The 22756-nt window shown below is 35.5% G+C and overlaps 2 protein-coding genes across 3 annotated transcripts in view; one reads left to right on the top strand and one right to left on the bottom strand.

Moving 5' to 3' along the window:
- LOC121374022 (dentin sialophosphoprotein-like) overlaps positions 1-1812 on the bottom strand; it is a 78115-nt gene extending 76303 nt beyond the window's left edge. Inside the window, exon 1 of the mRNA XM_041500898.1 lies at positions 1683-1812. The gene's annotated coding sequence lies outside the window, so the exon portion shown is untranslated. The remainder of the gene's footprint in view (positions 1-1682) is intronic.
- Positions 1804-21009, top strand: LOC121374023 (UPF0462 protein C4orf33 homolog). Of its 2 annotated transcripts, none has more exons than XM_041500902.1 (6): positions 1804-1926; positions 2739-2920; positions 9867-9924; positions 10660-10711; positions 18759-18949; positions 20587-21009. In XM_041500902.1, coding segments are annotated over exons 1-6 (585 nt in total). In that variant the 5' UTR covers positions 1804-1924; the 3' UTR covers positions 20687-21009. The 2 variants fall into 2 exon arrangements, with proteins under 2 accessions (XP_041356836.1, XP_041356833.1); XM_041500899.1 differs by lacking the exon at positions 1804-1926 and adding an exon at positions 1941-2024.
- Positions 21010-22756: the final 1747 nt, after the last annotated feature.

The following is a 22756-nucleotide window of genomic DNA, read 5'->3' as shown; positions in this document are numbered from 1 at the left end:
CCCTCATACCTCCTGCTGACTGGTTGCATTTAATTCCATAGCGCCATACCCAAAAATTTCTTTCTGGCCACCCCTAAAATGTTTGCTCGCCACAGTACAGACCCTTCCCTTGCATAATTTCCTGCACACACAATTGGGATGGATGGATGCATGCAGATGAATGGATAATGGATGGGTGAAACATGTAAATTATTCAGTTCATGTCACTTGGTACAGGAACTGAAATAGGTCTGTTCGTGTACATATATATAATTATATGTAGATATATGTTAATTATATACTGACCTTGGCATCATATTTTGTATTTTATATTCAGTGCACAACACACCATAAATTTAATTACGTTATAGATGTGAGTGCACTGGACACTATTTAATTAGTATTACATCATAAAAAATCTCAATCTGTGACGTCATCCAGTCCAGACACGAAGAGGTTAATGTTTGTTTAGGTCAGTGTCTAACAAACTACCTGTATAAAACCGAGATCAGAGACCATAGTTTAAAATGCATGCACATATGTATTTGCATGTATGTATGTATGTATGTAACTGTATGCTGTACATATACTTTAAAAATATTTGTTTCCTTTAAAACTTACATTAATTATTCTCATATATGATGACCGAAAAATAAATAAATAAATAAATAAATAAATAATATATATATATATATTCATTTGTGGTATCAAAGGCATCAAAAAATGCCTTAAAAAGAGGTGGGGGATAGAATATTAGGCATCAGACAAATATAAATTGGGGTGGTAAATGGGTGTGATTGGGGGAGGAGCCAGTTATGCAAGCGTGGCAAATATTAATAATAATCAAATATTCACTCAACTGGTAGGGCCAATGCATATTCTCTAACAAACACACCACTCAGCTTAAGGGTGAGGGAGTCAGTGTCTCAACCTTGCCTACCCCTTCAGATGTCTTTGTGGGCCTATATTTACTGATTATAACACATTTCTAGATAATATGAGGGAAATGCCATCGGAATTCTGATCATGATGTGACAGCAATTTAGTACAGACAATAACAAAGTCATTACCAAACCAAACCAAACCATTTTAACATGCCCATATCCAACCATAGTTCAGACATAGGTCTATGTGTGCACCCTGGGTCTGCTGTCAATGTGACATGGCACTGGCAGTTGCGGGAATGAATTTATAAATCAATGTTTATTTACTTGGTAAAGTTAAGTTTAAATGTAGGCCTATTCCATAATTTTATTAAAGGAAACAGAATATAGCTTTCTTTTTTCTTTTGACAATTTGATGCATGAATTAAATATATATTATATGTATCTTTAAATATACAATGGTCGAATAAAAAGGGGTGCGGTCTGAAATTTGTCTGAAAACGCAGACCCCTTGCTCAGTCGCTGTGCTCTGCACTATAGATTATAGTATAAACTGAAAAAGAAATCTTTCAGCTATCGCCAAATTAGTTTAAATGCATGTACTTATGGCAGAACATTATGTTTACTCAAATTACTGGCTTTAGTGACTAATCTGTGTCCATGGAAATCAAACAAGCGAATGCTTGGCTATCGCGACAGATAAGAATTATCTAAAGATAGAAACTGAAACTTGACACTGGCAAACCGGGTTCCTTTTTTTATAGATAGCGACAAGACACTTTGTTCTTCGATCTGCTTAACACGAACGTGTTTCATTACCTGCTTGCAGTTCGCGTAAAAATGTGCGAAAATCCGGTACAATCCAGTGTCTTCCTGTATCTCCACGCCACCACTGATATGCTACTTTTCACAGTCACAGAAATCACACAACAACAAATATGGCTGCTTCTGTCTTGGGTCATTTGATCACGTGACAGCTTGCTCGACCTACACTTTGGATGACACGCCGACAAGAGTGAACTTTCAGATTTTCGTCTTTCTCTCTCACCTTTCTCAGCTATATGTTAGTATCGCATTCATGTCATGTCAGTAACTCTCTCTTATAGAATGCATAACATAAATGATAACAGATTTTGACGCAAACGTTAAGGTGATCAGGCGGTAATTGGTTTTCTTACAAATCAATGTTTGCAATAGGCGTGATCGTGAGTGCACCGTTACGGTTGATTTGGAAGCTGTAGCACACACAGTTCATAAATGAGTATTGCATAACACTAACAGTGACTCTCCAGGTGTAGTTTCCTTTCACTTATGTATACTAGTATTTTGCATTAATACAGGGCCCACAGATGGGGGGGGGGGGGAGGGTCGGTTCTTGTCAATGGGATGGCCATGGGAGAGAAATTTGATGGTCTGATTAAGCCCGATCAAATCATTTATGGGGGATGGGGGGAGCTTGAAGTTTAATGTCCAACTTTAATTATATGTGCATCCAGCAAAACTACTCTGTGTTTCATTCAGTGGTAGGTTATTAAAATTAATAATTTTTAGTGTTCAATGTTGGTGGGGTGGGATAGGCGTGTGTGCAGGAATTTATGGAGGGAGGTCTAAATTGTGGAAAACTAAATTTCTAGGGGGTTTGAGTCATGCTTCCCAAGAAAATGTATTAAAAAAAGAAAATGTGCTTTAAGCAGGAGGTGTTAAGCACCAGTGGGGCTCAGTATTTAAGTTTAGATTTGATCTCTAATGATTGCCATGACATTAAAGTCTCAAATTCTAATAAGTCTTGAGTCTGGATTCTAAAAGTTTTATAAGCACGAGACAGACATTACATTTACTGTTAATATTACCTCAGTAATATTCTGGACATTTCAGGAATTTTGTTATTAGTAAAACGTGGGATGGTGAAGCAGTCGACCATGATCCAGTCAGAATTGAACTGCAGCCAGATTCAGACAGTGGATGTTGTCTGCATGTGGTGGCTCCATTCTTCAGTGATCCACCATCACCAGCAGGTTCCCCTGGTCAACCATTCCCCTGCCTGTGGGACTATGAAGGTATGTATACACCTGCCTGTGGGATTATGAAGATATATACACCTGTCTGTGGGACTATGAAGATACATACACCTATCTGTGGGACTGTAAAGGTTATATACACCTGTCTGTGGGACTATAAAGGTATATACACCTGTATGTGAGACTATGAAGGTATATACACCTGTATGTGGGACTATGAAGGTTATATACACCTGTCTGTGGGACTATGAAGGTTATATACACCTGTCTGTGGGACTATGAAGGTTATATACACCTGTCTGTGGGACTATGAAGGTATATACACCTGTCTGTGGAACTTTTAAAGTATATACACCCATCTATGGGACTATGAAGGTATATACACCTGTCTGTGGGACTATGAAGATATATACACCTGTCTGTGGGACTATAAAGGTATATACACCTGTCCATGGGACTATGAAGATATATACACTTGTCTGTGGGACTGGAATTGTGATAGAATACAAACATAATTATATTTATGCCTGCCTAACCATTCCTGTATTTTCTATCCATGTATTTGTTCACCCGACCATCCATCCATCCATCCATCCATCCATCCATCCATCCATCCATCCATCCATCTATCCATCCATCCATCCATTCATCCATCCATCCATTCAGCTATCTATCTTCCTATCCATCTATTGAATTATCCACTTACAAAGTTTGTTCACCCGACCATCCATCCATCCATCCATCCATCCATCCATCCATCCATCCATCCATCCAGCCAGCCAGCCAGCCAGCCATCCAGCTATCTATCTTCCTATCCATCTATTGAATTATCCACTTACAAAGTTGATCCATTCACACAAAATCCCCATGCATCCAACCATCCATCCATATTTTCATTTATACATCCAAATATCTACTCATCCATGAGTACTCGTCCTAAAACTCATCCTAAAACTCATATGTCCATTTATCCATTCATCCATCCATCCACCCACACATGCATGCACTATCCATCCATCCATCTTTCCATCTATCCACTAATCATCCATTAATTTATCTGTACATATATTTTCACCAAAAACTCATCTGTCCATTTATCTATCCATCCATCCATGTATCCATCCATCCATCCATCCATCCATCCATTAATCCCTATATTTTCATCCAAAACGCATTTGTTCATTTATCCATGCATCCAACCATCCATCCATCCATCCACACACACATGCACCAGCACATCCATCTATCCATCCATCCACGCATGCACACACCCACCCACTGATCCATCCATCCATCTTTCCATCTGTCCACCAATCATTTAGTAATTTATCTGTACATATATTCCCACCTAAAACTCATCTATCCATTTATTTATTCATCCATTTATCCATCCAGCCATGCATGCATCCATCCATCCATTTATCCATCCATCCAATCATCCTTCCATCCATTCAGCCAGCCAGCCAGCCAGCCAGCCAGCCAGCCAGCCAGCCAGCCAGCCAGCCATCCAGCCATTTATCCAGCCATCTATCCATCCATCCCATTGGGCTATTTCTCATTCCAGCCAGTGCACCACAACTGGTATATCAAAGGTCGTGGTATGTGCTATCCTGTCTGTGGGATGGTGCATATAAAAGATTCCTTGCTACTAATGGAAAAATGTAGCAGGTTTCCTCTCAAAGACCATTTGTCAAAATTACTAAAATATTTGACATCCAGTAGCCGATGATAAATAAATCAATATGCTCTAGAGGTGTCATTAAACAAAATAAACTTTATTTATTTACCATCCATCCATCCATCCATCCATCCATCTTTCCATCTGTCCAATCTGTATCCAATCATCCATTAATCCATCTGTACATATATTTCCACATAAAGCTCATCTGTCCATTTATCTATCCATCCATCCATGTATCCATCCATCCATCCACCCATCCATCCATCCACCCACCCATCTGTCCATCCATCCATCTTTCCATCTGTCCACCAATCATCCATTAATCCATCTGTACATATATTTCTACATAAAGCTCATCTGTCCATCCATCCATCCATCCATCCATCCATCCATCCATCCATCCATCCATCCATCCATCCACCCACCCACCATGTATCCATCTATCTTTTTATACATCCATCCATCTATCCATTGATTTATTAATTTATCTGTGTATATATATTTATATATATTACAGAGTTTTACACTTAAAAGTTTCGAAGTTTAGGGAGCATAAGTTGATAATGATGTGAAAAGAAAAGATCTCAGTCCTAATTAGATGACAGCTTTTAAAGTCAGGTGACTGAGGGGGCAAGTTTTCTTGAACACTTGCTTACTTACCGTACATGTATGCAATGTCTTGCTTGTTTTCAATTGCATGTTTCAACTTTGCAGATTCAATATTAGTGACACATTTAAATGTTTATACTTTTAAAAGAGGTCAGTTCAAGTTTAAAGTAATTACTCAGTGAGAACACAAAAAGAGTTTTTTTGTGGTTTAGCATTAATTACCATAAATCCTTAAATATGTGTCTGATGTTGAATGCAGTCACGGTTTTAAATGCAGTCTGATTTTTAATAGGATAACTGGCCTTGGTGGTCTAGTGGTTAAGCTAGATCAGACTTAAGACTGGTAGGTACTGGGTTCAAATCAAGGTACAGGCTCCCACCCAGAGCTAGTTTAACAACTCAATGGGTCTGTGTAAGGCTCAAGTGTTAACCACTAACCTACTGTCATGGACAGATAGCCCAGATAGCTGAGGTGTGTGCCCAGGACAGTGTGCTTGAACCTTAGATTGATAAAAGTATGAAAAATAAGAATGCATGAATGAATGAATGAAATAATATGATAGAACAAGAATGTTTGTGTATTGGCACATTGTTTAATTGGGGTCTATTGTGTATGAAATATATGGTAACTGTAGCCTAGAGTGCTGGAAAAGAAACCCAGCAATGCCACACAGGCTATTATTATTTTACTTACATCTATTGACGTAGTCTAGATTTTATATTGGGAGAACCCACACTGTCTTATGAGTCATGTTATGAGGTGACAGGCAAATATAAAAGGTGGTGGAAAAAAACAGTTATGATTTGGAGGTCGGGAGCCATAGCCACTTGGCTATGATAGTGTTTGCAGCTTGAGAACCGTATCACGGTCTTCGAAAATACAGTTTTTTATTTTTTTTTACATATAACAGTCTTGGAGCATTGGTTGGAATCAGAACAAATCTAATGGGTGGTCTCGTATAGAAGCTAGGTCAAATATGTATGAAGGCCAGCATGGGTGTAGTTTTTACATTCATGGTTATTCTTTGAAAATAAATGATGCTGAACAAAGGTGAGAATTCAGTTATGCCACTCATGCATATGATAATGTAGCTCACTGTATCTATACTATACTCTTCAAAAAAAAGTAGGGGAACTATTAGACGGAACATACATTTTGACCACAGACATCCCAGTAAAGAACGTTCAGGTCTGTTTATCAACACACCGAAACACATTCCATAGTTTACACATACATCATGCAGTTGCCCGTACATATGCGTGGGGTGTCATTCTCGATTTTGACAATTTCCAGGAAGGTCCATTAATCACTGTGTAACATTATTTCTGTCAATCTTTTTCATTCTGTTGATCATACAGTTGTTATTGTTTTGTTTTTAGTCATTTTTATTGTTTGAATTTGCGATTTACTGATAAAAAACATCAACTTTCAAATTTCATTTCTGACCCCAATTGTCCTTCAAGATCTTTGGTGGTCATAAAACCTACTGTAATACTGAACTACCAGTTGTAATGTTTGCCCCATTAATTAACTATTATCATATTCCCCACAGCTAATATACCTTACAATTTTGGAAATTGTAAATTTTTATTAGAGTTCCCCTACTTTGTTTTAAGAGTATAGTACATAGGTGAACAAACAGCATAGTATATATGTACTTAATACATATACAGTGAAACCTGTCTAAACCAGACCACACCAGCCCCAGGGACCTGATATTTATCTGATTTAGACAGGATTCGGTGTTTAGAGGGTCGCATTGCAGAATTTAAAAAATTTCGGTACCATGAAACTAGGCTGATTTTGACAGGATTCTGGTTTGTTGAGGGTCCAGTTTAGACAGGTTTCACTGTAGAAAGGAAAGGAATGCTGACTGTTAGTTGCCTGTATGCTAATTGTGAATGGTTTACAGAGTAGTAAGAGAAAAAACCTGTTAATATCATATAAGGGCATTTTTACTAATCAGCAGCAAGCAATCCTGTAAAATTGTACAATCACTCTAGATCGATCCCTGTCTGATGGCTCATTTATAACTGGGCTGTTTCTCATTCTAACCAGTGCACCACAACATCCTAAAGCTAGTACTAAACCAAATAACTTCCAACTGGGTCAAAGTTTGAGGTGCAGCAAACATTTGATAGAGCAAGTCTTGTCATTGGTGACAAATGTTAATGTGTTTGTTGTCAAAAAAATAGTGTAAAAAGAAATGAATGAAATTTTATTTCAACTAGTGCCACTGTGTCAAATAGCCTTATCCCATTATCTCTAAAATGAGCAGCTTTACCCCCAATTTTTTGATTTGGTAGTATACACCATACATTTATTTTAAAAATAAACATACTGGATTTTAGGATACATTTTCATTCAAACTGGCTGAATATTATGACGTTTTGAGAGATAGTATCCCAAAATAATACTGTACTGCTTTTAACTGAGTATTAGAAAGGAAAGTAATGTTTGTTTAATATAATACCTTTGATATTTAAGCTACAAATGTACAGTATTTTTCTATACCAGCAGTCATTAATTCTTAATATCTCAAAAATATGGTTTTCCCCGAGGCAGTGATATATTTTACACATTGTATCTCATTCCTAATGTGCTGATCAATAATTTTCTTACAAATAAAATATTGATCATATTCCATACCTTTATAAAGCTATTATATTCATGATGATGATGATGATGATGATGATGATGATGATGATGATGATGATGATGATGATGATATGATGATGGTGATGGTGGTTGTGGTAGTTGTGGATATGTTAGTGGTGGTGACGATAATATATGCAATGAAACATATTTCTGTACTCATATCCATCTACAGTTCAAGTATGCTTTTCTGGACATGCAAACTCAGCTCAGGCCAGTATGAATGACATCTCGTGTGAGAGACACAATCTCTAGTGGAGGTAGACATAGTCTCGGGGGAGTGTGTGTGTGTGCACAAGCCATATTTTTATATTTATATATATATAGAATAGGAAACCACCCCCAGACATTTTCGTCCTCAATTGGGGAAGACACAGGCTCCTCTGAACACTCTCCCCCCACCTCACAATTACCTGAAAGTTCTATACATAATGCCGACTCATAAGCATGCTCATGCCATATTGAATTTTTCAAAAATAAATATTTCACCATAGAATATACAAAATACAAAGTACAACTGATAGATATTGATAAATGAAAGCTAAAAATAAATTAATGTGTAATAAATCTGTAAATCATTTCTATATATATTGCAATATAATCTACCAATAAATAAGTATGAAATATAAATACTTATAATATTATCGTTCTTTACAATTATATGTAGTTTTGACCACCAAATACATGTGTATTCCTATTTTCTTCAAATTATTCCTGTTATTTATTGTAGAAAAATACTTATATGATTATTTTGGAATTCAGTTAATGTTTGTTGTTGACATTTGTATTTTAATTTATATGTGCATTGTTTACTTTAATCGATTCGCTGAGACAAATACTTTATAATTAAATTTCCAATACATTCATTACAATATAACGTTATCCCATTGGTCCAAACATAGCAACGGGAGTTTGTTCATTTATTGATGAATGTAAAAATTATGTCGTCAAGGAATGTCATACCTGATGACATCATTTTATATTGGTAATTTGTCTTACTGAGCATTATTGTTTTAACCAAAAAAATTATTAAAAATAAAATGTGAACTTTTAATGTTATTATTAGTAAGTCTGTTTTAAATTTAATTATAAGTATTGTCTGTTATTTCTTTTACGTTCATCTGGGTATGAAAAAAAAAAATCATCTGCAAACTTATGTGAGAACGGCTTCACCGATTCACACATTTTGCGGATGATTTTTTGGGGGTTCATACCCTGATGAACATAAAAGAAATAACAGACAATCCTTAATTTACTTTGATTTCAACAAGAGAACCCCTGTATCAAATTCCATCTGACACCAAAATGAGTATTTTGAAACATTTCCAATATGGGATAGTTATTACTTTTTTCCCGCAAACCATTATTGTATCTAGATCTAGAAGTTAAAAATACTGTATATAAGATAACTAATGGCTACTGATTAAAACAATATTTGAAATTATCTATAATATTAAACTTAATCATGAATGCCTATAATAATATAAAAAGCCATTAATTCTAATCACTGATTTTTGTTTTTTTCATTCAACTGATTGGGGTTTTTCTCATTCCAACCAGTGGACCATAACTGGTCAAAGGCCATGGTATGTGCTTTCCTGTCTGTGGGAAAGTGCAAAAATGTAGCAGGTTAACTCTGATGACTACGAGTCATAATTACCAAATGTTTGACATCCAATAGCCAAAACCGGCCTCGGTAGTGCAGTGGTTAAGCCATCGGACTACAGGCTGGTAGGTACAGGGTTTGCAGCCCGGTACCGGCTCCAACCCAGAGCGAGTTCTTAAGGGCTCAATAGGTAGGTGTAAGGCCACTACACCCTCTTCTCTCTCACTAACCACTAACAAACTAACAACTAACCCATTGTCCTGGACAGGCAGCCCAGATAGCTGAGGAGTGTGCCCAGGACAACATGCTTGAACCTTAATTGGATATAAGCACGAAAATAAGTTGAAATCAATCAAACCAATAGCCAAATATTAAGTAATCAATGTGCTCTAGTGGTGTCGTTAAACAAAATAAACTTCTTCTTTTTTTTCAGTTGTCGAAGCCTTCTTTCTGAATGACAAGGAAGAGTATCTGGAAGTGGAGCTGTGCCCGTCAGTTATTTTTCTTTGAATTTTAAAATTTTAAAAATAAATTTATTGGTCCTTAGTTTTACATACTAAATATTCAAACAATATTGTCTTTTTTTCTGTAGTAACATTCTTGTATTGTATACCACAGTATGATTTGTAAGCATACATGAGTAAAACAATAATAGTTGATACATCTGCATCCACACACATTATAAACCACAATACAATTTTATTTAAGAAATAATCGCATCTATTTCCAGTCACAAAAAACATGTTAAATGTTGATTATTAAACAATGTGCTGGGGTGTCAATTGATATTCCTTTCTTTTGTGACTTTTTGTCTTCTGTAGACAACCAGTTATAACTTTGAATAACAGTATCTGAAATTATGATCTGTCCATGTTATGAATGTCTGTTGTAAACAATACTGAAATCATCACTTAATATTTATAATACAATGAATGAATGTTTAACAACATCCCAGCACCAAAAAATACATATTAGCTATTGGATGTCAAACAAAAGTAAGTTATCATACAATGTTATGTAATATCTGTTACTTACTTTTAATGTACATGGATGATAAAAAGAGGTGTCATATCCAGCTTGAACCACATGACTGATACCCTTCTCAGTTCAAAATCACCTGCATGATAAATAGCCAACAGCTGGTATCAGCCCATTGTGTATAACATGACAAATATTTGATGAATGATGAATTAATCAGTAATATTTAATTATGGTTTGATTTGTAGTCATGGTCAACACTTAGTACTGCTGTTGAAAGGAAGGGAAAATATTGTCCAGGTAATTATATGACTTGATTTAGCACCTGTCTATATGCCTTCCAGCAAAAATCAAAGGTGGTGTGTTCTTTAATTACTCAAGGCTATGTTGATTACCTGTCCTTTGATTTCAGCCCTGGTTACGGACAAGATTTTGTGATAGATTTTGTGAATAAAAAATAAAATAAATAAATAAATAAAAAATAATAATAAAATAAATAATAATAATAATAATAATAATAATTATTATTATTATTATTATTATAATAATTATAATAATAAAATGTGTACTTTGATGAATGTCTATTTCAGTATGGTTTAAGCAGTGTAAGTAATACTACTGGCCCAGTGGTAAAGCGGTCACTTGATGCACGGTCGGTGTAGGATCGATCCCCGTCGGTGGACCCATTGGGCTATTCCTCGTTCCAGCCAGTGCTCCACAACTGGTGTAACAAAGCCCATGGTATGTACTATCCTGTCTGTAGGATGGTGTACATAAAAAATCCCTTGCTGTTAATCGAAAAGAGTAGCCCATGAAGTGGCGACAGCGGGTTTCCTCTCTCAATATCTGTGTGGTCCTTAACCATATGTCCGACGCCATATAACCATAAATAAAAAGTGTTGAGTGCGTTGTTAAATAAAACATTTCCTTCTTTAATACTACTGGGTACTACTGGTAAATGTATCATGATTAGATTGTTGGTAAAGTCTTAGTTAACATCTCATTCCAGTATGTAAAGCCTTGGTTAAATAATATTAGTGCAGATACAATAATGGATGCACAAATTACCGTACCTGTTCTTGCATTTGATGAATTCCTTGATGGATGTTGGCATCTGAAACTTGCAAGAACTTATTTTTCATTCATGCATGACATCTAGGATATAATGGATGCACAAATTACCGTACCTGTTCTTGCAGTTGATGAATTCCTTGATGGATGTTGGCGTCTGAAACTTGCAAGAACCTATTTTTCATTCATGCATGACATCTAGGATATAATGGGCTATGTAAAACGTGAATTGATTTTTTGCGTAATCCAACAAATTGTTAATTCTGAGACGCCCATAAATGGATGGATGATGGATGGATGGAAACTTGATTATATTTTAGCATGAACAAAAGAAAGGAAAGAAATATTTGTTTAACGACATCTCAGAACATTTTAAACTTAAGCTATATGGTATCTGAACAGTTGGTGATCTTGATGCTTGGTCAAGAGAATAAGACAAAGAGAGAATGAGAGAGAGAGAGAGAGAGAGAGAGAGAGAGAGAGAGAGAGAGAGAGAGAGAGAGAGAGAGAGAGACAAAACCTCTATTCCTATCTATAAAGCAGCAGGGGATCTTTGATATGCATTTTCCCATAGACATGACAGTACATACCATGGTTTTTGATGGACCAGTCAAGGGGTACTGGTTGATATGGGGGAAAACACAAAAACATAGAGGGTAGTTGATCCTGCAACCCATCACACCTCAGGCAATTAGTATGAATAAAAAACATACTTGTAATTCTGAATGACAAAACCATAATCTGCGATCAAGACCATATTGCTGCACAGTGCAGAGTGGAATGGGCATTTTAGTAAAATAGTAGCTGATTCCATGAATCTCTATCTAGTGCCTCATCTATAGGAGGACAGCCACTCCCAAGGAGATCCTTTACTGCACTATGTAAAAGATGACTACCACTCCCAGACTAGTTTTCTTAATGAAAACTAACACAAGACAGAGCTCATTGGAATAAATAAAGCTGTGATGACATGCATTCCTGAATCAGTGTTAAAAGAGTGATGATATCAGGTGTTCACGAAAGATGAGCATGTCCTGCCACACCGGTATAAACATTATAAAAATTAATTATTTCTAGGGAAAGTATACATCCAACTGTTAGACTTTATTTGAAACCTTTCTCAGAAAACAGCATTTTATCTCCAATTTTATTTGTTATGTTTGTAAACCAGTTGTTTCACTTTTGCAATAAGCAGACAATCAAAACATTTCTAGCCATGCATGATACTTTTTTTATCAATCAACTGTGTTTGCCTTTGACTCATCCTGTAACATCTGGTACCTGGTACCTTACTTGTATATATTATTTTCACAGACATGTTGCATATTACATTCAAATATATTTTATGGAGAAGTCATTTTGTTTTATTCTCTGGTTGAATAATATTTAAAACATTTCCCTTCTAATTCTATTGCAATCATTTGTGGTCAAGTCTTGAATTAACCTTGTACTGGATACCAAATTAACTCTAGTTTAATGCAGGCATAGATCCAGGGGTTTGTGACTTGGGGGGTGGGTGGGGGGGCATTGGAGATGATAAGAGGTGTTTGAACAGGCTTTTATTATTATTTAATTTTGCAAAAAAGGGGAAGGGTGTATGCCCCTTGGCACCTCCCCCTGGATCTGTGCACCCAATTTAATGTGCTGAGGTGTCGAGCAAATATTCCTTTTCTTTTTATTTAGATTTTTGGAATATCCCTGATAAATTAACACAAAGTCAAGAGATACATGCACTTAATAACTCAAGTGGGAATTATTGTGATCTATCCACGTACATATATCAAATGTTGTATGCGAGTGAGTCATATCTTTTTATTAGAGGGTGTGGTGATGCATGGCATATGTATATTCTATGTAAGTTTCGGCATTAAGTTAGTCAATGCCTGGCTGCATTGGGCTTTAAAACAACTGAAGCTGGCATTTACATGAAGCAACAAGTGTATTAGGGTTGTTTGTTAAGTGCCATTTCCTGCCGTTCAGAGTGGATCACTTGGACATATTCTGTATGCACTCTCATGTTTTATTTATTAGTTTTGTCTGCAGCTTTACTCCCATAGATTATTTCTGATCACCAAGGCGATGGCAGGAAAATACAGAGTTTTATTTCAGACAGACATTGTCAGAAAAGAAAAGTGTTTAATGACAAGCACTGTCCTGATGTTTCATCAGCTGCTGTTGGATGTCTTTTACTCATTATGACTTTTGATATAGAGAATTAAAGAAGAAACCAGCTGCTGCCACATATGTTACTCCTATTGGTTAAAAGCAAACATGTTTTTAAATGCTCTTTCCTACATTGTATTGTATACCACACCCTTTGATATATGAATTGTGGAATGGGAAATACCTCAAGGTGGATTTGAACCCATGACCCATCAGACCACTGAGCTACATGCCACTTAATGCTGTCACCAAATAGCCACAATTCAATGTGTGCTGGGGTGTCATTAAATATTCATTTCCTTGTACATTTATTACAAGCTAAAGTGGACTTAATGTAATCTAAATTTCTGTGTACAAACCAGTATGATGCACAAACTACCTGCACAAAAATTACCATCCTAATTTTAATAGAATGCACATGTTTTATGCACATTAATAGCTGTACATTGACATTAGTTCAAATTAAATTGCTGGAATTGTGTAACCTGTCATGTAGGCATGGTGTTACTTGATGCAACACTTCAGACTTTGACCTGGTGAGACATTATTTAATATACTTCTACCTTAAAGAAAAAGTTTGTTTTGCTTAACAACACAACTAGAGCACATTGATTTATTAATCATTGGCTGCTGGATGTCAAACATTTTGTAATTTGGACATATAGTCTTAGAGAGGAAACCCGCTACATTTTTCCATTAGTAGCAAGGGATCTTTTATATGTACCATCCCACAGACAGGATAGCACATACCACAGCCTTTGATATACCAGCCATGGTGCACTGGCTGGAATGAGAAATAGCCCAATGGGTCTATCTTAAAGAAAACAATATCTTGGGTCACGTATGTCTAAAAAACAAAAAGAAAGAAATGTTTTATTTAACGAAGCACTCGACACATTTTATTTAAGGTTATATGGCATCAGGCATATGGTTAAGACATCTAGAATAAGAAAAATATTGAGCAGGCTTTATTTTCATAAATGTATCATGCAATATCTGTAAGTTTGTATAATATTCATGGATATATATTTTGTTTTAATGTGACAAAACATAGTTTTGTGTAGATGTACTGTATGTATTTAAATATGTGAATGCAAGATCAAATAAAAGTGAAAATGAAAAAAAGAAGAAAACAAAAGGATGTGTTTGTCTAATGCTAGCACTTGATATATAGCAGCACATTTCCTTACTTGAATCTGGTTTAGATAAAGAGTCCACTGCCACTAATATTCCCTCTTGAATCTGGTTTAGATAAAGAGTCCTCTGCCACTAATATTCCCTCTTGAATCTGGTTTAGATAAAGAGTCCACTGCCACTAATATTCCCTCTTGAATCTTGTTTAGATAAGGAGTCCACTGCCACTAATATTCCCTCTTGAATCTGGTTTAGATAAAGAGTCCACTGCCACTAATATTCCCTCTTGAATCTGGTTTAGATAAAGAGTCCACTGCCACTAATATTCCCTCTTGAATCTGGTTTAGATAAAGAGTCCACTGCCACTAATATTCCCTCTTGAATCTTGTTTAGATAAAGAGTCCTCTGCCACTAATATTCCCTCTTGAATCTGGTTTAGATAAAGAGTCCACTGCCACTAATATTCCCTCTTGAATCTGGTTTAGATAAAGAGTCCACTGCCACTAATATCCCCTTGAATCTGGTTTAGATAAAAGTCCTCTGCCACTAATATTCCCTCTTGAATCTGGTCTAGATAAAGAGTCCACTGCCACTAATATTCCCTCTTGAATCTGGTCTAGATAAAGAGTCCACTGCCACTAATATTCCCTCTTGAATCTGGTTTAGCTAAAGAGTCCACTGCCACTAATATTCCCTCTTGAATCTGGTTAAGATGAAGAGTCCACTGCCACTAATATTCCCTCTTGAATCTGGTTTAGATAAAGAGTCCACTGCCACTAATATTCCCTCTTGAATCTGGTTAAGATAAAAGAGTCCACTGCCACCAGTATTCCCTCTTGAATCTGGTTTAGATAAAGAATCCACTGCCACCAGTATTCCCTCTTGAATCTGGTTTAGATAAAGAATCCACTGCCACCAGTATTCCCTCTTGAATCTGGTTTAGATAAAGAATCCACTGCCACTAATATTCCCTCTTGAATCTGGTTTAGATAAAGAATCCACTGCCACCAGTATTCCCTCTTGAATCTGGTTTAGATAAAGAATCCACTGCCACTAATATTCCCTCTTGAATCTGGTTTAGATAAAGAGTCCACTGCCACTAATATTCCCTCTTGAATCTGGTTTAGATAAAGAGTCCACTGCCACTAATATTTCCTCTTGAATCTGGTTAAGATAAAGAGTCCACTGCCACTAATATTTACAGTTTGTCTGTCAACATGTGTTTTTACTGTGATAACATGCATCTTCTTTGATTGATGTCTGGTTACTTCAGATTGTAGTTTTTTCCAAAACAATTTCTGAGTAATGAATTTTTGTTTACATAATTATGTGTCAAAGCAATGTCAACATAACGGTGACAGTGAACAATTCTTCTTCACTGCAACACTGCCAATAATCCTTAAACAAACAAAGTTAATTGACTGTAGCTTTTTATGACAAAGTTAGCCTAGTCCACAATTGATGTATTAAGACTGAAGTGTCTGTTGTTTTGTTTTCAGTTTTAGTTTATTATCATGCTTTTATCCACTTAAGGTTAAAAAAAGTGTAAAATTTTGTTTTGTTTAATGACACCACTACAGCATATTGATTTAGTAATCATAGGCTATTGGATGTCAAACATATGGTAATTCTGACTTATATTCTTAGAGGAAAACTGCCACATTTTCTATTAGTAGTAAGAGATCTTTAATATGCACCATCCCACAGACAGGATAGCTCATATCACGGTTTTTAATAAACAGTCGTGGTGCACTGGCTGGAATGAAAATAGTCCAGAGGGCCTACCGATGGGAGTCAATCCTAGACTGACGTGCATCAAGTGAATGCTTTACCACTGGGTTATGTCTCACATCCTCATCTCAGGTACTCTTTCTTTCTTCTTCTTTTTTTCACTTAAAATATTCACCATTTTTAGATATGTTCACTGGTTAATGACTTTAATATGACTTTTAGCTGTGTTAACCCTAAATGCCATTTCTTGCTTGGACATCTGTGGGTTTTTGTTTTAAACAACTTTACTTTTTTCTGTCCCGGATCAGGCTTCTGGCTATCCAGAGACAAGACCCGGGACACACATGCTCGAAACCTTAGTGGTATAGGAGCATGTTAAAATATATCGGACTCGCACTTTACCTTTGGCTATATGTATATTTGACAACTCTGTGAAGATTTTAATTATAATCAAGCAACTGCTTTATCACTGGACTATGTCCTGCCCCCACTTAAGGTTCAAGCACATTGTCCTGGACATACATCTCAGCTATAATCTGAGATATTTGTCCACGACAGGAATTTACAGTTAGTGGTTGACTTACAGTGTCACTGTTTTAATATGATTCAATAAAAACACACTGGATAAGCATAAATGCAGTCTTCATATGTGTACTACCATTTTGATTCTGTCAGTAAGTGTAGTTGCTGTTTTGATATTTGCTGTTGGTCCTTTCATTCATTCATTTCATTTATGCTTATTTCTGTTTAAGGTTCAAGCACACTGTCCTGGACACACACCTCAGCTATCTGGGCTGTCTGTCCGAAGTTAGTGATTAGTGAGAGAGAGATGTCAGTGTAGTAGCCTTACACCTACCTACTGAGGTAAAACATGCTCCGGGTGGGAGCCGGTACTGGTATGGGTACCTACCAGCATTATGTGTGATGGCTTAACCACAACACTACAAAGGCTGGTTGGTCATTTCTGTCAAGATACATATTTATTGGTGTGAATTACAGACTGGGGTAACGGTTCAGTGTGGATGCTGTCTGCATGAGGTCATTGCATTGGTCGAAGTTTGGGGCCGGATTTAGCTCAGTTGGTTGAATGCTCGCTTGAGGTGCTTGCGTCGCAGGATCGAACCACCTCAGTGGATCCATTCAGCTGATTGTTTTTTTCCCCGTTCCAACCAGTGCACCACAACTGGATAAAGGCTGTGGTGTGTGCTTTCCTGTCTGTGGAGAAGTGCATATAAAAGATCCCTTGCTGCATTAGGAAAAATGTAGCGGGTTTCCTCTGATGACTACAGTCATAATTACCACGTTTGACATCCAATAGCCGATGATTAATTAATCAATGTGCTCTAGTGGTGTCATTAAACAAAATAAACATCTTGGTCAAAGTTTGGAAAGTAAATGATATTGAGGGTCAGCTGAAAGGAGTCTGCAGGAATCTAACATTTTACATTCAAGATTGTGAAATATTCACACATTTGACAAACCAGGGCTAGTAATTATAAAACTTTAATATCTAGACCCAAATCTCTAAGATGTTAAACTCTCAGACTCCATAGAGTTTTGAGTTTAGACTACCAGTAATAGTTTTATAAGCACAGGTGTGGCAGAACATAATCCAGTCGTAAAGCACTCGCCTGATGCACGTTTGATCTGCGATCGATCCCCATCTGTGACCCATTGGGCATTTTCCCATTCCAGCCAGTGCACCATGACTGGTATATCAAAGGCCGTGGTATAGCTATGATTGCATAGCTGCTGATGATTGATAAATCAATGTGCTCTAGTTATGTGTTTAAACAAAACAAACTTTTTTTATAAGCACAGGGCCTGTGAAATGGTGCTGATCACCAAACAAGACTTAGAGCATTGACAGCTGCAAGTACATAACCATCTTGGTATTGATCTGAATTGGTGTAATGACGATGTTTTGATGACATCATTATTTGATTGTGAATTACTTGCTTGAAGCCATGTGAAACTCATTGCATTATCAGTATTCACGATGAATTTGATTTGAAACCAATTTTAGGAAATTGGTTTTAATTCACTTTCAGTGTGAACACAGCATCAGAGGATCCAATCTCCATTACGTTGACCCCATTCCAATAATTGCTTTCACAACTGGAATATTAAAGGATATGTTGGGAAAATGTTATGAGACCCTTTGTTAATTAAAAATAATATATATATCTTTATCACTTTATGTGGTATCACTTTATGTGGTAACAATATTAGTATTTTATATTTTTAGGAGCAGCTACCACTAGAGTTCTCGGTGAGGATAGAGAATAATATATGGCATGGGGAGACAACTCTTCCACTGAGTTACTTTCCTCCCTGTGTCTCAAAGTTTAATGCATTTGCAATTCATGGATCAAAGGAGAAGCGAGTCTATGAAGCTTTATACCCTGTCAAACAAGGAAAATTCACTGAACCAAATTTGTGAGATTTTAATTTGATTTTTATCAACATGATTATTTTTATTTATTTTGTTTTAAAATGTATTTTTATTCAGTAGCTATTAGAAAAGGAGTCATTGATTAATGAGGAGAATTCAGTGAACCTAATTTGTGAGATTTTAATTTGATTTTTATCAACATGATTATGTTTATTTATTAAGTTTTGAAGTTCATTTTTAATCAATAGATATTAGGAGAGGAGTCTTTGTTTAACGAAACTCCCACACATTGTTTAATCAGTGGCTGTTTGGAAAGGAAGGTTTATCTAAAAAAATTAGCACCCAAAGACACTGCAAAAAGAAGGCTTAATTCAAGGCTGTTAGAAAAGAAATATTTGTCCAATTACACCCCAGTACAGTGTTTACTTAGTATCTATGTTAGTTATAACATTACGATAGAATACTTTGTCTAGAGAATAAAAAGAAATGTTTTGTCAACATATGCCTTTTGTTGGTAGCAGCAAGGTCTTGTATATATATATATATATATATTATATGCACTTTCCCACAAATAGAATAGCACATAATCATTGATATATCAGTTGTGGAGAACTGGTTGAAACAGGAACCCCAAGAGAGTAGGATTCTCGTATTCCACAAGATTGCTCCCAATGAGTAGGATCAATGTTCACAGCTCACCCTGTCCATTGCCAAAATAGCTAATTGCCTTTTTTTTATATGAAGTGGCTACAAAATTTAGTCTTTGGCTAACAAAATTTTCTGAAATTAACCACATTTTAATAATGTTCAAGGATATACTTTATATATCTGAAAATTGGCTACTCCAAAAAAATTTCAAGTGTGAACCCTAAATGGGGTTGCCAGCTCATGATACCTGTGATTAGCACTCTTCCACTGAGCTACATATCACTTCCACGTGTTCAAAGTGCAAATAACAATGTGTTTTTTTTTTTTTCAAATCAAATAAGATAGCCTATGTATAGATTTTGTTTTCACTTGAATATGTAAACATGATTTGGCAAATACCATATGTTAATACTGAGTAAATGCTGATTAAACATTGTTCTTGGGTGTTTTTCTGACCTCCAAAAAGCATATTGATTATCAATTTCCTTGCTGGTTCATACAGCTGTAAAAACTAAATCCTATTGAATTCAGCACTTACCTGTATTCAAATCAACACAGTTTGATTATGATGATGATGATGATGGTGGTGGTGGTGATGATGATGATGATTGTAGTAATGATGATGATGATGATGATGATGATAAATTTAATTGTAACTGCTGCTGCTACAAATTTGCCCTAGCCTCTGAAGTTTAAAATAGGCTATTTCTCGTTCCAGCCAGTGCACCACAACTGGTATATCGAAGACCATGGTGGGATGGTGCATATAAAAGATTCCTTGCTACTAATGGAAAAATTTAGCAGGTTTCTTCTCTAAAACTCTATGTCAAAATTACTAAATGTTTGACATCCAGTAGCCGATGGTTAATAAATTAATGTCCCCTAGTGGTGTCATTAAACTACCTGAAGGTTAATCATGGAGCACTGGTAGGAATGGGAAATAACCCAAAGAGAATCTTTGAGATTACCAGTATTTGTCATATTCATTGCCTATCAATTCAGTATAAAGACAGTTTCTGTTTTTTGTTTTCAGCCACAGACTGGAATATTTTCAACACTTTGATATGAAGTCTCTGATAACTTCAAACTGGACTGATTATAATTCTAGTGTCTGGAGTGAACATATTTCATAGACAAGCAACTGAAGTCTTAAAAAAAAGAAAAAAAGATTTATTATTTTATTTTAGTAGTTTGAGATCTTGTCATTTTCTACATAATACAAAAAGTCTTAATAGACTGGGCTGGGTTTTTTTTTGTTCAGCATACATGAATGGATGACAACTAAATGAATGGAACAAGAACAAGAATAACCAAAATGGTGGCAATATCAAATTGGATCATCTGATGATTTTACTGTAAATATTACTTATGTGGATTTTAAACTATATTAAGCATTGTAGGGAGTAACCAATTTGTTTGTTTACCTCTATTAAAAAATAAACAAGAATAAAAATAATTGGAGTTATTTGTTTTCATTTAATCCTCAATATTGTTTAAATACTGGATTTGTTTCATTGTAGTAATGAACTAAAATTCCTCTGACCTTCTATCTTTATCTTGTCTGGAGACACCTGCATCACGACTTGCTAAAAATAACACTACCCCAAGCATTGTGATGTGCACACTAAAAACTAAACAAATATTTAGAAAACATAATAGTTGTTTTTTTGTTTTTTTCCTTCTCATTATATATTTTGGTTATTTTACATCCTCACCGACCACCCCCTCCATCTTAGAAACTATTCAGCAAGAAAATAGTTTGTAGTTTATTATAATAAAGTTAAAAAACAAAAAAATCTTCATGGTCCAGTTGTTCAAAGCATAGTTTAACTCTGGGTTAGTCTTATATTTTTCTTTTAATTATTTTTGCACAAATATGAAATAAAATTTAAATCTGATCATATATGGATACATTTGGTTGTTCTAAATCAACTTTCACCATTATGTTTTAAATTTTTCGTTTTGTTTCAGTCGTTCGGTTTGTACATTTCTGTTAACTAAGATTTGAACAACTGGCTCCATAATATGTCAGATATTTTTAATGATGGTGAATGACAACCATGCCACTATGCAGTTAGTAGTTATTAGTCCCCTACCGATCCAACCACAGGGGACTATAGGTTTCATCTCCGTCCTTCTGTCGGTCCATCCGTCTGTCCCACATATAGGTTTCCGGATGTTTTTTGCAGAAGGCTTTGAGATATTGTACTGTTACTAATCAAGTTTAACTTTCATGGTGATTACCCACTTTTCACAGATGTTAATTTGGCCCTTGAATTTAGGAGGTATGAAAAATTGTTGGGTACGGTAAGGGACGTGTATTGCTTTAGCAGTACTCTCAAAATGCTTGTTTAACTATCAATCATCAAATAAATGTTATAACCTTGAAGAAAAGAAAAACAAAAAAACTGGTGAACTATTTTGATATAGCATATCTTTTCTTTGTTTTTTTATAAGCATTAAACAATTTTGCATTGAACTGCCAACATATATGCTTACAGCCAAAAGAAGGTTGTTGAATGTAATTTAATTTCAGTAAAAAGAGAAAAACGTTGAAGTATTATAAAAAGAAAAACTACACTCGTATATTCAGTTTGATTGATGTGTTTTAGTGAGAGACTGACATTTTTCATTCAGCAGGTAATTTTTTAGGTTTGAGTGTGTGAAAAACCGTGCAAGATAATTCTGTCTTACTATCATGTTGATTATTCCCACCACCACCATACCTTAACTTGTTTTATATTATGCAATCATGTAAAGAGATTGTAAGGTATACAAAATTATACTCCCCACCCCATCCCAGCTCTTTACACTGTGTTTTTACATAATTATATAATTATTATTTTAATGTAATTAATCATATTCATATAGTATTACTTACCTTTATTTGACACCCAATAGCTGATGGGTCTTTTTTTTTTTTTATAGGGTGTTGTTAAACATTCAGTAATCATTCAAGTAAAGAGAACAATGGAGTTTGTAATAAGAGGATGTTCAATTTTGCAGTTATTTCCTTATATCAGATCAGGACAGAATAGATATTATTTTCTTTGTTTATTGCTTTCCATATTATTTTCTTCTCTATTTCTTTTTCTTTTGTTCTTTTCTTTCATTCTTATAACTTGAAAGACTTGAGTTTAATTGCTGTTAGGCAGAATTTTCAAAATATTGAAATGATTTTTGTTTCTCACAGAAGCAAAATT

This window comes from Gigantopelta aegis, chromosome 6, assembly GCF_016097555.1.
Source record: "Gigantopelta aegis isolate Gae_Host chromosome 6, Gae_host_genome, whole genome shotgun sequence".
Classification (NCBI taxonomy): domain Eukaryota; kingdom Metazoa; phylum Mollusca; class Gastropoda; order Neomphalida; family Peltospiridae; genus Gigantopelta; species Gigantopelta aegis.
Note: the sequence above shows the minus strand (reverse complement) of the source record. Positions and strands in the feature narration are given on the sequence as shown.

Bases quoted from the DNA above. Each gene is read 5' to 3' on its own strand.
- LOC121374023 (XM_041500899.1), top strand. From the start codon at position 1,984: ATGATAACAGATTTTGACGCAAACGTTAAGGTGATCAGGCG. The intron at 2,025-2,738 runs GTAATTGGTTTT...TGGACATTTCAG, and splicing joins AACGTTAAGGTGATCAGGCG to GAATTTTGTTATTAGTAAAA. The intron at 18,950-20,586 runs GTGAGATTTTAA...TTTTGTTTTCAG, and splicing joins AAATTCACTGAACCAAATTT to CCACAGACTGGAATATTTTC.